Here is a 16,939-nt window from a genome sequence, read left to right as displayed (position 1 = left end):
GAAGAGAGGAGAGAGAGAGAACTGAAGAGAGACAAGGGGATTGATTTATGCTCATTGTAGCTCTGATTATTATTATTATGTTGTTGTTTTTTAATTATTATTATTATTTGTTTATTTAATGAGGGACAATAGACATTAATAATACATAAACAAAATGTGCCAGATTTAGCCAAATTGACAAATTTTCATCAGTAGTCCCCTGGCAGGTTGATGTTAAAGACGGAACAAACAAACAAAAATTAAAACACAGACATAAGAATTATCACCTTCATGAGATGATTTTATGATCTTAAAAGTATTCCTCCCTCATTTTTTTTTCTTTCCATCAGCATCCCATTATATTTCTTATATTATAACAATACTTCAGTAATGTTTTATATCTTTGTTTGTGTATTAAACATTAAAAGCCGAACAGAAATCTCTCTCTCTCTCTCTCTCTCTCTCTCTCTCTCTCTCTCTCTCTCTCTCTCTCTCTCTCTCTCTCTCTCTCTCTCTCTCTCTCTCTCTCTCTCTCTCTCTCTCTCTCTCTCTCTCTCTCTCTCTCTCTCTCTCTCTCTCTCTCTCTCTCTCTCTTCGCATTACTTGCATGTTTAACCATACTCCACATTATTTTTGAACCAGGCCAAGATGCATGCTACCAATATAAGAGGGAAACTGGAGAAAGATGAGGAGTCGATGAGCGAAATCTTGGTGGCTGTGTGTTGGTTCTTATTCAGGTTTCATTCATTGGTTTGATATTCTTTCTCTTCTTTTGAAGTTATTTTGTAAGTCTTTTTAAACTGTTCATTGGCAGCCAGGTTAGAATTAGTGTGTGGGCACTGTGCAGCCACAAAAAGTATTTGAACACTAAATTCACACTTTGTATTAAGATGCATGAATGTCTTCATTGTAGTAAATATAACAAAATATTGAGCTAAATGGCATTTTCTTTTAATGCAAAATATCCTGCAAAAAGATTATTAGGTTTCAGATCATAAAACAAATTTTATACTACACATAGACTTCATGCATCCTTTAAAAATGAACATGAAAACAGCATTGTTTTGTCATTGCAGATGACACTCGTTTTTGATCATTTGTATGTAAAGCAATGACATTCCGACTTTTTGTTGACTTACGTGTCCAAATAGGTTTTGGGATCACTACATATGTGTTTGTGAGTATATTTGGATAGACTCTGAGCAAATGCAGGAAATAGGCTTTCTGATGCTGTTGTCAGGGTTTGTGGATCAACTCTAGAATATGTAAATTAAATACACATTAATGCTTCAGTTTGGTTCAGAGGCCAAACTTACGATTTGTTAAGCTCAATGCGCGGCTTCATGAATCTTTGTGCTGTACACAGTCAATACCACAGTAAGCACAATGTGGCCATTCCCAACATTTGTTCAGGATTAAACCCTTAAGGAAAGACAAGATCACAGAGAACCATTCTCATCATCCATTTCCAGCTCTGTTTGTGCTGTGCGGTGTCTTTGTATTTACTGGGCTGAAACCAGCGTGAAGGCAAACAAGGTCTTTGCCTCTGGCAAAGTTAACAGGACAGCTTTCAAAAAGAGGCAGTGGCTAAAAAAGAAAAGAGAAGCTTGTCGTCTGAACTCAGGTCAAACCGCAGAGACAAATGAGTGAAATTTCATTTGTCTGCCTCAATGCTGTGTGAATTATTCATCGTAAGTTGGCCCTAAAACATTTCTGTTTGGAATTTATTCATTTTCAACTCAAGATAAATGCATATTTATTCATAAAGTAACTGAAGTCAAAATGCAAATGGATACCCTGCGTTTAAATGTTAGCAATTCAATCTTTGATCAGGAAAGATTTTAGAGGTTTGTGCAGAACTACAAACTTTAATGATGAAACGCCAAGCAACATCATATCATCAAAAAATGTTTTATTTAATGTTCCGTTGAAGTAAACAAGGTTCCTGGCGTAAAACTGAACATTTAAAGAAAATCAGAGAATAAATGAGATATTATGCATTCCTTCATTGGACAAACATCCAGTCTCTAAAATAATAAAAAAAGAAAGAATATAACTTAACAATAAAAAATCAGACTATTAGTACAAGTTTTTTACAGTCTTTAATCATTTAAAATGTTCTAAAGTGTGCACAAAATAACTTTTTGTCTGTCAGCATCCTTTTGAGCAGAGTGTACAAGGGGAAAAAACAGATTTGGTAAAACTCAGGTTGATGCTTTCTTTTCTCTTTATTCACTGCAAAGGCCAAAAGAGATTCACGTGTGATTTGAACGGATTAGAGGAAAAAATTAAAGGAAAATTAGATTTCAAAAGCAGATCAGATAATACCATCTCCCATTTTGCTAGAAAATGTACTAAAAATATAACAAACCAGGACTTGGTATGTATGAATTAGTCTCAGTGGGTGTTTGTGAATATTATTTTTAATAATATTAAAAATAAGGGTAGTCAGATAAGTGCATGCAGTTTTTTGAATAAGTTTCTTTGGCCTGTCTTACCACAAGCAGGAGGAGACTTTCCTCAAATAAACAAACAAACATAGATAAACAACATAAGCAAGTGTTACTGCGCTCACTTCAAACGTGGCGTTTTAATTCTCTAAATTGTGTACTTGGCATCCATAACTCTAATGTAAATAACATTTGCAGTTTGTTTCCATTCAGTCAATACAAGGCTAACACAACTTGGTTTCACCAAAGGCAAAAACACTAACAAAAAGAGTAAAAACCGCAGGACAAACATGGAGATTGCAAAAAACAGTTTGAACGTTCTCTGAATCAGAGATGTGGTAATACTGCTATGGTTTGTGTGGAAGTGTCTCTAGTACTTGTAAACAGCGATTTGAGAGTAATTCTAACCAGCTGAGAGAGAAAGGGGGGGTAAAACACGACTGGCCAAATCATTTACTGCTTCCACTGAAGTACCTTGTTCTGAGCAGAAACGTGAGAAGGCAACACGTTCGGTTTAGCACTGATAAAGGATTCATAAATATCCCTTTGGGTCACAATCCTCGTCTCAAACAGATACAGATGAAACCTTGAAGTCTGGCTCTCTCTCTTTCTCATTGTGTGTCTGCATAACTGAGTTTATGAGAGGAAGCAGAGGCCGTAAGGAAGATCTCAAGTTGGATGTAGGCTGACTGAACTTATCTCTCGACTCACGGCTATTGTTGGCCGGTGATAGTTGAAGTTTTCAATTTCAGAGACAAAACAATGTCGTAGTCACAGCCACATGAGATATTAAGACAAAACATGCAGAAATGGCCTTAGGTTCACGTGCATGTCTTTGTGACTTGTGCTGATTTCATTTTAAGGTCAGCAGCTCTTGTCGGCTGTGAGAAGCAGAGAGATAGAGTGCGCTTCACACTCCTCCTGTCATTTCACCGTTCAACCGTTTATTTCATTCAGAGAGGACATGAACTGTACATTCTCACTAATCTCTCCTTTGAGATGCATGAAGGCACTTTGGTGCGATACAATACACATTTCTGATTAATATCAAAATAAGTTAACATTGCAAAAGTGTCTCGTTCAGAAATACTGTCGTACTGACTATTAATCAACACTTATCAAAAAAGTTTGTGCGACCCAAAGGAAATGTACAAATCGGTGAACTGAACAAGTGCTGCATTTCAGGGCACTTCATCGTACTCATAACAATAAAAAGAAACGTACCAAAAAAATCCATTCTGTATCAGTACAACAAAGTAATAAACAATATTCAAAACAACAAGTTAATTCCAAAGGTAGAAGAGCAGTATCTTCTGCGTATATGTGTGTTAGTGTGTGTGTGTGCATTAGTATTTGTGCAGGATAGGCACTTTAACAGTCTTGATTTCAGCTATGTGTGAGGATTTCTGGATGATGCAGCTGGTGGTGGTGGCGGTGGCCGTGTCCTTGGGCTGAGCCAGGTTAGTTAGGGCCATGGCCGCGTTGATTTCCCTCCAGTATGTCTCGTCTTTCCTCTGTCCATTCTCCCTCTGCATGCTTCTGTTATATATATATATATATATATATATATATATATTAAAAAAAAAACTGTTATTGAAAGATTTTCACTAGTATGTGAGAATGATTAATTTACAGCCAAAGTTTAAAAGTTTAGACACACTTGATTAATGCTGCGTTCATGCCACGTCGTAATTATCGTAATTTTGTGATGACACGTGACATTCTGCTCTGAGCTGTTTATGCTTATGCATTTAATGTATAATTATGCGTTTTTATGTCAACACCAACACCCACATGAATCTGCAGCGGTCAGGTGGTACAAGTAGGAGCTCGGCGAAGAGGTGAACACTTCTTACATATTGAAATCTTTTAATTATGTTATTATGACATGGGATGAACGCAACTTAAAATAATGTAAAGGGCACTTATTGATTTTTGTTTTTGTTTTTCATGTGCATGTCAGTTCCAGTCATACGCACCTGTCAAATTTATTTGATCCATGCTCCACAGTCTCTGTAAATTCAAGCACAGGACAAAGCCAGTGTCAATAACAAAACACTGTATCTTAAAACTGACAGATGTGACAAGCAGGCAAAGGCAAAGTAAGACAGAAAGTAAACATTCGGAAGACTTGTTTATGTGTATATTTGTGCTACTCTTGTGAATGGAGAGCGATGCTTCACTGACTGAGACCGTAGAGGCTTGTTTCCATTCCATTTACATTGGAATCTTCCATATCCAGATGCTTGGCACAATAATAATGTGTTAATTGTGTAAATGCAGAGGTCAGCAACACACTTAAGGCTAATTACTTAATGGTAATCACCAGTTCCTCTACCACACACACACACGCACGCACAAGGCTTTATACTGGCAAATTATACATTTATGTATTTAACCAAAAACATATCTAACTGACTTATTCTTAACATTATGCTCGTGAATATAAAAAATAAATAATTGGCTTTTATATGATCATCAGACGAATACAACAATATTATATGGAAAATATTTATTATACACTTAAATTTAGTTGCCTGTTTTTTTGTTTTTCTCTGACATTTTAAACCTTTTGTATGGAAGCCTGTTTAAAAACAAAAACATTTATCTTGCAATTCAGACTTTATTTCTTTCAATTCCAATTGTAAATATTGCAATTTTAAGTTAACACCTCACAATTGTGACTGTTTTTCCAAGAATTGTATGTTGATATCTTGCAATTTGGACTTTTTCATAATTTTGAGGTAACACACAATCATTCGCTTTATTTCTTGCAATTCCAAGTCAACATTTCGCAATTCTTACTTTTTCTCTGAAATTCTAGTTTATATAATTTTTAAGGGGTATCTCATTTTGTTCAAGAAAAATGTGGTACATTTCATACAACTTGAGTAAATAAATTCATATTACTGCATGAAATCACATTCACAAAATGAATATTTCATTCACTAAATGTATTTTGTGATCCATTCGGACCCTTTCGTCCACAAAATGATTTTGTTAAATATTAAATCAATTCAACATTCAATAATAAATCAAAAATAAATCATAGGACTGTTAGTCTTGACTTGCAAGTACAAACTGCTCAAAATAAGTGTAGTAATAAAGTACTTTACACCTCTACACACATGCATGTCTTTTTTTCCCTCTTAATGTGCTCACCTAACCCTCCAATCTTGTAAAAGATGTGTTACTGGACATGACAGTTATGGTTTAACATGTCTCGCACTTTCATCTAGGATGAGTTTTACAGGCGCTGAATTCTTTAAATCCAGATCCAGGTTTCGTTTAGATTTAAACCTCATGCCTTTAGTCCGGATGTCTCGGTTCTCTCCCCTGAGGCAGCGCTTCTTATATGTTCACCTCATCCCATCCCAAACCTTGTGCTCACACACACCCCTTGGATCCGGAACGGACATTGGAGTGCTGCCCGGACACCTGCAGGGCCAAACAGCACCTAATCATCCCCAACGGCTCGTCTGAGCCCGTGTTAAACTTGTTTTTCCTCAAAAACCATTCACATGTGCGCTGAATGGCAACTGGGTGTTGAGGAATGACCAGCAGTGGGCCAGTACTGCCCGAGGCAGGCGTGAGGCTGATTGGGAAATATCCTGTTGTGCTCAGCGTGTTCAGTAATAGTTTTACATGGCTGAGAATGAGCGTGTTAGTCAGAATAACAGTGCTCTTTCCCTCTCGATACTCACAGATGTGTTTGGGGTTCAATTAACCGAACCGGGGTGTGTGATTGCGAAACAAGTAGTTGATATGAAGATGGAAAGATTAGAGATCATCCGCCGGGAAATCTTGAGTTCGATTTCTGTCAATATCTTCCTGAATTTTCCCATTATGTTCCTGTCACAAAATTGAATGTCTGTCTTATTCTTTGAATGTAAATCTGTGTCATCAGGTTCACTCAGCTGATGTCTTGTCGGGCACATGTTGTCCTCGTATCAGTTTTCTCTTTCTGTATCTTTCTGTATTTACGGGATATGTTCTAGATAAGCTCTTGCTCTCCAAGGGTTTTTGATTTGCTGCACTTGATACAAACAACAAATCTAGATCTGTTTTTTGTCAAACGCAGGTATTCAGTCCGTAGCTACACATACCATTAAACCTTGAAATTATTACATTGTTTCCCCCCCCAGTATTCTGCTCTTCCAAGATTGCTCTTTCCTCAGTCTCGTAACTGTCTCTTCTGTCTTGGACAAGTTCATTTATCAATGCTGTACTGATAAATACAAACAATACAGACTGCATAGAAATTGCTACTGTGAAAATTCAGGTTTGGTTTCCTAAAAATACCAGTTGTAGGACTGAATATGAATTTGATTTGGACACTATTCAAATAGTGTGATAGAGCTGCTGTTTTTATCTGACATTATTATATACCGCAGTGACAGTAGCTTAGTTTACTCTCTTCGCAGTTGTACGATTGGTTTCTACTGACGACCACTAGCCTAACAAATAAAGACAACAACCTTCTCCCATTCCTCACTCCTAAATCATGGCTGGCAATGGTATCTAATCTTCTAAATAACATGAATCTCCTGATGGTCAGGAAAAGAGGAAATGAAGGAGAAGGAGGAAAAGATGTGAAGCCACTAGAATATAAAAGATAGAATCAGTCGAAAAAAGAAATGGGAGAATGAAAACAAAACTCCTTTTCAATTATATCCTTATATATATATTTCTACTTTTGCAGCAGCAGCAGCTGCCTATCTCATGCTCACTGCAGCATGTCTGTGTATATATTGGCAGTAGTAAGTCCATACTCCCTCTGCAGCAGCAGCGTGTGTATCAACACCACCAAGACCAATACAACTATAACCTGGCTCTCGTTTTGAAACTTCTGAAACTTTACAGAAAGAAATTGGTCGTCGGTCTTCTAGCAGCATAAAAAACAAGTTTTATTCAATGGTTTATATAGTATAGGCTCGATAGCAAGCCATGACCACTCCCTTTACAATCACCAAACGCTGTCAGTTCATCACGATCTCACAAAGTTCAGTTATAATCATTATAATTATAATCCGTTATAAACTCTTACTTGCATCGTGTCGACACTTTGCTTATTAATGAGAGGTTTCGCAACCCTGCGTAACTCAGCACTGACTCTGAACTGTGAGTGGATTCTGACTTACTTACACACCTCTGGTTGGCCATTGCGTTTAAGAGGTAAACGCAACTCTGATTGGCTACATTGCTTGCCGCTGCAAAAACACTTTGTAAATAGAAACATTGACGTTCTCCAGAAAGCAAACACAAATATGCACAAGAGAGTTTGACTAATCTGTTTCACCAAATTAGTATAACAGTATCAACTGAGGGAGCTCTTGGTTGCATTTGAGGGTGCTCAGCACATTCGAGCACCCCGTAGAGCCATGCCTGCTACAGTAAGGGGCTTGTCTGCATGGAGCATCAAGCGACCTTCTTTAGAGAGCAGACTGTGACTCCATTCTCTCTCCCCCAGGAAAACACTCTGCTGAAAATTGGATGCGGACCTACTGGACCTACTGCAATTTCCAAATGCTGCTGCCTAAAACATCTAAAACTCAGATTTTTTAAAAACAATGGCAATGCCAAAAAAATTATAAATCCTCTATAAATCAAACTGTGCTTGTTGTTACTATTTTTCTGGTGTATTTTTTTTATGATCCTTTTTGCAGTGTTTGCTACTGAACGAAATTCTGACAAGGCTCTGTTAACTGTGAGTCGGGGGACTTGTATGACGCTCAATAAAACTTCTGCTAAAGAGGCCTGATGGGTTGAAAATCCCCAGTACACTTACCATCACCACAGGGAACAGGAAGAGAAAGAAAGAAGTGCTACAAAGACGACTTTTATATCTCTGCCAGGTACAGATAGATCAGACCAGCAAACACCTGCCAAAGATGTATGGTCTTTGTTCACTACTCACTGCTGCACAAACCAAACAATTGCTTTCAATTATTCAGACAAATAAATACACACACACACACACACACACACACACACACACACACACACACACACACACACACACACACACACACACACACACACACACACACACACACACACACACACACACACACACACACAGTATTACATAATACACATATTACACACTGATGAACACTGATAGTTCACCCAAAAATAAAAATTCTACTAAACTATGACAACCCTCTGAATAGTTTGACAATATTAATGCATTTAGGATTGGTATATTCATTAACATTTTTAGAGCAAGTATGGGCTTGCTACTGCCAATAGAGTGGGAGACACGCTGCCGTGACGATGTAAGATACTCTGCTGCTGCGTGAATAGGGCATATATAAATCCTGTTTAAATCTAGACAGGTGGAGTTGGGGGAAGTGGAGGGTTTCTCTGAAAACATCCTGCAAGGTCAGCTTACACTGAACCAGACAGTTTAATTGTTGAGCAAGTAAGCTCATTGGCTGCAGCATCAGCAGAGCAAATTAGCTCGTGCCATGTAGTAATGATACGATTGCTTGCTGATTGCATGTAAGGACTCATCAGCCTGTGTCTAGAGTTTCATGACTGAACTAGATATTTATTTACTCATCCTCATGTCATTTTAAACCTTGTTTGACTTAAAAAAGTAGTGTGTTTATATTGTTTTTATCCATATAATGAAAGTCATTGAGGTCCAAAACCACATTGGACCCCTTTTTTTTTACTACTTTTGTGTTGCACAGAGGAAAGAAAGTCATACATGTGGCCTTCTCATTGTCTAACACAGAGAACACATTGATCTTTCTGTCCCTGGATTGCAAAGGTTTGCCAGAACAACAAAACTTGAAATCAAGGGTAGCTTTTGAATCTTTCATATATACAGTAGAATATGGTATGCAAACTCTATAGGGATGGTTGAATGGACATTGGTGGCATGGACGATTGTAAACTATTGCAGAATGGTCTGTTTCCTTGCAAACTCTCCATGAGCGATCACAACTGAGACAGAATGGCATCATGGTTGGCATGTCAAAGCAGACTAGGGCTGGAATTATACCTTCATTTGTTCTTTTGATCATCCATCTATCAGCTGCATGAAGAGAAGTGACAAATGGAATCTGGGCAAGATGTCATAGCTTTTTGGCTTTGGAGTCACGCAGACGAGAATGGAAAATACGTCAATGTCACTCTGGTGACTGAGTGTTGGTGCGTACTGCATTAAAGCCATTGAGACACATCCCGGCATGCAGAACAAAGAAGGGCGGTTATGAATTCAATAAGATAACTTGCTAAAATTAGTGAACATCAGAAAATGGCTGGCGATAAATTTGTCACATTTATTTCCGGGAGAAATCAGAAAAGCCTGCTCTGTTTTCCCAAACCCATGACCATAATCCCTGCCTGTTTTTACTGATTTATAAAATAGCAGTCACATCTTTCACAGCCTTTAAAATAAAGGAGAGGAAAATTGGTTTTGCCCAAAGCAGACAGACATCATCAGTTCTTGGTGTCTCATTTTTACAATGGGCGTCCAATGTGTGCTTGAGAAAAATGAACGTTGTTCTTTAATAATGTCATAGAAGGCCTGTGAATGATGTTAAGATGAAGCTGGCGTGTCTCGTCTCAGCTCTGCCAGCTCTTCCCTCACTAGCTGTCCGGGATGGCAATAGTCAACATCCATGCCATCCCTCTGTCTCGCTCTCTCTTTTGAGCGTGTCTCTTCTGGTCACTCTCTAGATAAATCCATCTCAAACAGTCTGAGTTTGTCTTTTGGTTTGCTTCCATTTTTCTGACTGTTTCCTGTGATCATCATTTCTGTTCTGTTTCTCTCTTCAACTCGTCTCTGACGTTCACAGTTTTTTTTTTAGGCCTAATGTCTTGGTTCTTGTTTTCCCATTGCCTTCCCGGATCATACTTTTGGTTGAGGTTTCTTTCTCTGTAATGACCGTCTTTAAACAGCAGCCCCATTACTGACTCCGTTCTTCCATTCCATTCACGTTTATCAGTAATCGCTGCACTATAAATATCCATGATTTCTGGGCCAGGGTGGTTGGAAGAGGCATGAGGCCCAACAGAAGAGTGAAGAATGATAGTGATTCTTTGCACATGACATGTTCTCGTAAAAACTCTCCCTGGTGAAAAACACAACAGTCTGGACACTGTTGGACTTCCTTTTCTCTGAGCCTTTGAATAACAGCACATTCATCTGTGATGGATCAAACTGAGTTGATGGTGCTGACATGTTCTGGGCTGTGAATTTGACTGGTGGGCAGAAAGAACAACCAAACAGTGGCAATACTGTATGGGGGTAAACAGGGTGAGAGAGAGACAGACAGAAAAGCCTATTTCAGCATCATGGACACGGCCACTTATAAACCGTTAAAGCTCATCCTAAGACAGATTTTATTTCATACTTTTAGGATTTCTTTGGGTCTGCACAGCAGATGACAAACAATAACAGTCTGATCACGGCCAAAATAAAGCAGCTGCCACCAATGGCACTTGCAGCTTCAGCATCGGTGTGTGAATTATTTTAAATCTTGCCCTCATTTTGTATTTACCAGTCAGAATAAACACAAATCACCACAACAAAAACTCTACCAGCCAAATAACAGAACAGTCTGTACCAGGGTCACAAATTAACTAGGGCATTAGGAAAAAATGCAGATATTGACAAATGTTTCAAATGGGGGGTCAAAATGATCCTGTACTCAACTAATCTGTTGTATTAGTGTTATGTAACATTATATTTAATAATATGCTACTTTAGGCCTATGTAGTGATGGGTTAAAGGCAGGGGTGCACATGACTGGTGTGCATGCGTTGTAAAAAATAAACAATGCGCAGCAGAAAACGTGGAGGGAAGCGCTTTTAAGTACCAAAATGTTTGGGGACAGGGACAGTTTTACTTACTGGAGTGGGATTTCTCTCCATCTCTGTTGGAGATGATATCAAGATGGCAATCATGATGATAAAAGTGGTCATTAATTATTAGGGGTGCAATGGACCAGTCCCTACGGTTCGGCACGCATGTGTTGCGCAGATTAACAGCTAAGTTTAACCATCATAGAGTGAAAGTTTATCGTTTGGACGTGTTTTACGTTGCCAATTTACACATTCAAACTATTTTTAACATGGAAGAGGTGGCGAAAATCAGGACTTGCACACAGCGTGTCTGTCAGACCCGTCGCTATGGGCGGGCCATAGGGGGCCGGGCCCGCCACAAAAATGCTTGTTGGCACTTGAGGCACAGATAATTTAATTTTAATTTAATTTTAATATTATCATAGTTGCTAATTTTGTGTTACATTAATGTTGCATTCTTTATCATTAAAATATTAAAAATATAAATAAACAATGGTGTGATTTAGTTTGATTGATGGGAATCTACACTGCAACAGCCTATCACGGCCTTACAAAAGAAGGTTAGGCTACGTACGTGACATACAACTAAGCCGCTCAACAGTTACCGCGCATTTTTGAAAGCTGTTTCAAAACGAGTTTTCGCCGGCTTACTCGCTTCAGTTCCTTCCGAGTGGAATGATACTTTGATGAGGAGGTTCTGCTCGGAGAAACGCTTCCTCCCGCTGTACTGGGACTGGAGAGAGGACTGCGCTGCCTCCACTCAAAGTATCTGTGCGAGTGTATTTGCGTGCGTATGTATGTGTGTGTGTGTGTGTGTGTGTGTGTGTGTGTGTGTGTGTGTCATGGCAATGCATATCCCTCTGTTGATTGCTTTAAAATGCAATGTTTGAGAGATGCTTCTAGTGTTACATCTAATATGGTGTGTAGTCAAATGTTTTATGGATATTCATAACATTGATTCTGTGTAATGTGGTTTAGGCTAGGCTCATATTGCTGTTGGTTATATGTTTAACGTGATGATTACGTGCTGCGCGACTAGAGTTATATATTATATAATAATGTATATTATTATAAATATACATACTGTAGGCTAATAATAATTGTGCCCCCCATACATTTCATATGCCCCCCTTAAGACTGAGGTCTGGCGACGGGTCTGGTGTCTGTGAGCACATCCTAACACACCCGAACCGCATGCACGCAGAGAGAGAGAGAGAGAGAGAGAGAGAGAGAGAGAGAGAGAGAGTTTCAGACAGCATTTGAACACTGAATTGATTCCTCTTTCATGTTTACTTGCGCTTGAATGAACAAATACACACAAAATGATGTCAAAATACCATTCTCAGCAAGTATTCTCTCCGCTATGTAATAAGTGAGCAGTTGAGAAAATCCGTAAGTGTGTCAGAATATTCGGTCTGTGCATTAGGTCTTAAAGTGACTGCAGCCTAAAATGCCACCTGTTGTCTGTGCCACTAATGTTAATAGAATAAAAAAAAAACATCATCATCATCTACCATGTTAGAGAGAAAAGAAGAAAGTGAGGAGATGGTGAAAGTGATGACTACAGCTTGTAGGATAAGTGTGCCGCCTACAGTTTGAGTACCAAGCATCTCCAGATGCTCCCTTGAGAACCAGACCAAAAATAGGTTACAAACACTGCAGCTGTCTGATTACTATTATATTCACTGTCTCAAACATATTTGCTGTTGCATATGTAGCTATTTTGGGGTGTTTTTTCATAAAATAATTAGTCAACTTTGAAAAACTGGCAGGAGACAGTAGAGAGAGTCTGTCTATAGAAAAATTACAGTTATTTAATTCAGTGTTTATGTAATTATATCTTGTACATTTGTTTTATAGCTACTTTTATATTCTTAATTAGGTGCAACTGTCCACATTAAAACAAAATAGATTGATTGTAGTATTTAACATAAATGGATGGCGATGCACCTTAAAGTCCCTGTAAAGTCAAAATTAAGTATGTGTTCTGAGTTTGTCATATCGTAGAAAAATGTGTTATTAGCCACCCAGCCAAATTTGAATGATAAAAAAGCCGGCAAGTACATAAAATAAACTATTAAAATCTTGAAAAAATGAGTCTCACACTGCTCTCAAATGCTGGGGGCGTGTCCGTTGGCTGCGCTGAAACCACGCCCATTCGTGGTAAAGCTGCCGTTGCCACACTCAACTGTCACCCGCTACAGCCGGAATGGATGCTCCTAGCAGCTTATTAGGTTAATTAGCGTTATAATAGTCGGTTCGGCCCCATTCACCAGTAACAGCGGATTATCAGTGAACCCCAGTTGTCTCCGACGAAAGTTTATAAAACTATCCCATGTAAAATAATCACTACAGAGGTGGGTTTTGGCGGTGATCCTCAGCTCTCCATCAAGGTGGCTCTTCACAAAATTAATCCACCTTCTTGATGTGATCGTTTTTAGGAAATTTAAATAAGGACACCGATCTGTTTTGTACATGATCGCATCCAGTTAGTACGCATTTCCGTGACGAAGACATAACTAGCAAACTGTACGCTGTAGTAACTATAATAGTACTGACAGTAACTCGCGATTGAGCGGCAAACTGATGTGAATGTGCTTTATTTATATTGTTAGTGGAGCGGCCAGCCTCAGTATCTCTAGTGCGTCATCAAATAGGGGCGTGTCCAGGAGCTCAGGGCTCCAGTGCGTCATCGAGCCCCGTTTTAGACCCGCCCAAAAAATCCGGAAAATAGCAATGGTGAAAAACTGTTTAACGGTCTAACTCCACAATTCAGTAATTCACAGTTCACAGTCTTTGTAATGTTTTAGCAATACATTTCTAATATTTATAATGTGTTTAGAATTTTTTTTTATAAATTGCCTTTACAGGGACTTTAAAATCAATTCCAGGGGGGAAATATTTACGCCTTTTAATTCTGTCATTGTTCTGTCATCATCATCACCCTCATGTTGTTCCAAATCGGTATGACATTCTTTCTTCTGTGAAGCATAAAAGAAGATTTTGAGAAATGTCTCAGTGTGTCTTTGTCCCTAAATTGAAGTCAAAAAACTTTTTTTCTTTTTTATGTTTCTTTTTGGGAACTATCCCTTAACAACTGTTGATTTCTGACACTGGTCTGTAGATGATCAAGGAAACGCTCTAGAAAATAATTTTTGTTGGTGGTTATATTTCATCATCTCTCAGAGGAATCCAGTCTTGACCATTAACAAGAGGTCATCCATTGGCTTCCTGTTCTGGACACGGACGTGTGGATCTGCTATTTGCTAATGGCTGGACGATTGATTCCGATCTCTCACCCTATCAGTCCCTATAAAAGTCGCACAAACAGACTTCAAACACGCTAGCGAGAGAACATAGCACACCACTGAGGTATTACAGACGGTATCTGCATCCTGACGTATTTCAGGAAGAGAGACAGAGGGACGAAGAGAGGGAGACGGGCTCATACTGAAAGCATTTGCCTAAAGTGTTGTCAGACGTAGATAAGGCTCCATCTAGAACGCATCACAAACCTTTTTCAGCTCCAATAAAATTCAGTTTTGCTTCAGCTTTTGTATCATTCCAAAATGGAAAAACAATTAAAAGCAAGCAACTTTGGAATCATTGCAAATGATTTTGCCGAATGGAACATCTTGTTTTGATCTCGTATTACATGTTTCTGTGCAAGTTAATTCTGCCCAGAGATGACAACAGAATTGCTTTCGACCGCAACCTCAGGGAAAAAACAGTGAGTGTAATATAACAATGTTTGAAAGTGTTTTCTGAACTAAATAATGATTGCAGACTTGATCCAGAAAATACATAGTGAAATGAATTGCTATGATGTTCCTTCAACTTCAAGGTTTGCTCACACGCACATTCTCTCTCTTTATCATGTGCTCTTTGATTCTCCGATTTCTATTTTCATCTGTTAATCTATTCTTGTGAAACTGCCTCTTTTGTTTTCCCCCTTCACGCAAAACTTTACTTTCCAAGTTAGACAAAAACACACAGGCTCTTTCTGATGCTTATTTTATAGCCATTAGGTTCTCCACACTCATCTAATAGTCTCCCATTCATTCACTGTTTCTTTCCTCCTGTCTGCTATCTATTCTCACATGAAAGCTGCCAGAGCAGTGTGTGTCTGTTTACACCTCTCCTCCGTGCAGTCATCACAATACACGCGCACTCACTTTTCAAGTGTGTCTCGGACTATTTGCAATTCATCACGATATATTGCTCTTGAGCTTCAGCAACAGTTTATACACAGAACGGTGCCGAGAGACTAAGAATTCAGTTTTTGGGGAAAGTTTTGAACTTAATCATTAAAGTTACAAATGGCTCCAAAAACTAAATTATAAAAGATGGACTAAAACACATCTAACAGTGTCTGGATACACGCAGAATATTGTAATAAAATAGGACATTTATTAATGCTACAAAGAGGATGCTTACTTGCTTTTCAAGACTCATAAACCTACTGAGAATACTAATAAAAACATTAATTAAAAAGTTTTTATATTTAACTTGTTTATAATATTCATAATGATTATTTATCATAATTATTTATTGTACTGTAAAAAAAAAAATTCTATCAAATGTGAAGTCATGAAAATACTATTCCAAAAAGCTAGTGGTTCTCTTAGTATTGTGAGTGTCTCTCTATTTGTCGATATCCATTTGAGTAGTACATTTTCTCATTATTGTGCATTATTCACTCTTTTAATGTTGATTTAAAAAAGGCCATGGGAATGTTATCCCAGACAGCAAAATAGTGTCGGCACAGATCCGGCCCACATCTGGTACACGTGGAATTCATTGTGCATGTATGAGAATGTGTTAAATATTTACAACTAAAATAACTAAATCTAATGGTTAAGTCTAATATTACAGTATTGAAGTTAGAGATGAAATAAAGATGTTTTTATAAGTGTTTTCTGCTGTTTGAGATGTGCACAGTAGAGCTGGATCAGTCATTGTCCTGCTGCTCTGTGGTCAGCAACCGTAAATCCCACAGTTCAGCATGTAGCCTACTCTTTAAATGACACATCCCTGCCAGGCTGTTTCTCTAAATTACACATCCCTCCCCTAGCACTGTGTCTCTGTCAAACAACGCTAAAATATCCTAGCCAAAGCCTGTCGTGCTTTAAGAATAAGAGAGACTTTCAAACTTTTTAATGGCACCAGACTCTCAATGTTTTTATGTAGCCTACTGTATGTGGTTAGATGTGTAGTACAACTGCAAAAACAGCAATAAAAGTGTGCTGCGTGCTTCCAGCTGTACACACACATGGCTGTCAATCATCAGATGAACAGCAGGCCCTGCACATTAATAATGCCCCGAATTTACGTGCTCCCATACTGTTGCATGTATAGGCTTGGATGAATTGCCCACCTATGGTACCTCTGAATACAGTGAGGCTGGCCTGAAATGTGCTCTGATGTTTGTAAGTTGGAGAGATTGTACTTTTCTTGGACAATGGCTTTTAAAGTATTTTCTTTTGGTGGCTTTAGTCCAATGAGTCTGCAGAACTCTTATAAGTGACTGGCACCTATGAGCCCCGGTGGCCTTGTCAAGCCTCTCTGTTTTCATTTAACTTATTTCTGCCTCCTTTCTCGGTTTAATGTCCACTGACCTTGAAAAAGAAGGTCTTTTCATGTCGTAAAACACAGGTGACATTTTTGGTTCTGTGAAGAAATATTTCCCA

At 38.4% G+C, this 16,939-nt stretch overlaps 1 protein-coding gene across 1 annotated transcript in view; it reads right to left on the bottom strand.

The window, feature by feature from the left end:
• Window positions 1-1,874: 1,874 nt before the first annotated feature.
• The window catches only part of mkxa (mohawk homeobox a), a 29,737-nt gene continuing 14,672 nt past the window's right edge, over window positions 1,875-16,939 (bottom strand). The window contains exons 6-7 of the mRNA XM_077200948.1: window positions 4,409-4,442; window positions 1,875-3,968 (exon numbers count right to left, since the gene is read on the bottom strand). Coding sequence (XP_077057063.1) covers window positions 3,776-3,968; window positions 4,409-4,442 — 227 coding nt within the window. The 3' untranslated portion in view covers window positions 1,875-3,775. The remainder of the gene's footprint in view (window positions 3,969-4,408; window positions 4,443-16,939) is intronic.

The sequence above is a fragment of the Siphateles boraxobius genome, unplaced genomic scaffold, assembly GCF_051911475.1.
Source record: "Siphateles boraxobius isolate OS27281-9 unplaced genomic scaffold, OSU_SipBor_1 46, whole genome shotgun sequence".
In the NCBI taxonomy this organism is placed as follows: Eukaryota; Metazoa; Chordata; class Actinopteri; order Cypriniformes; family Leuciscidae; genus Siphateles; species Siphateles boraxobius.
The sequence above is the reverse complement of the archived record's forward strand: the minus strand, read 5'-3'. Positions and strand labels throughout refer to the sequence as shown.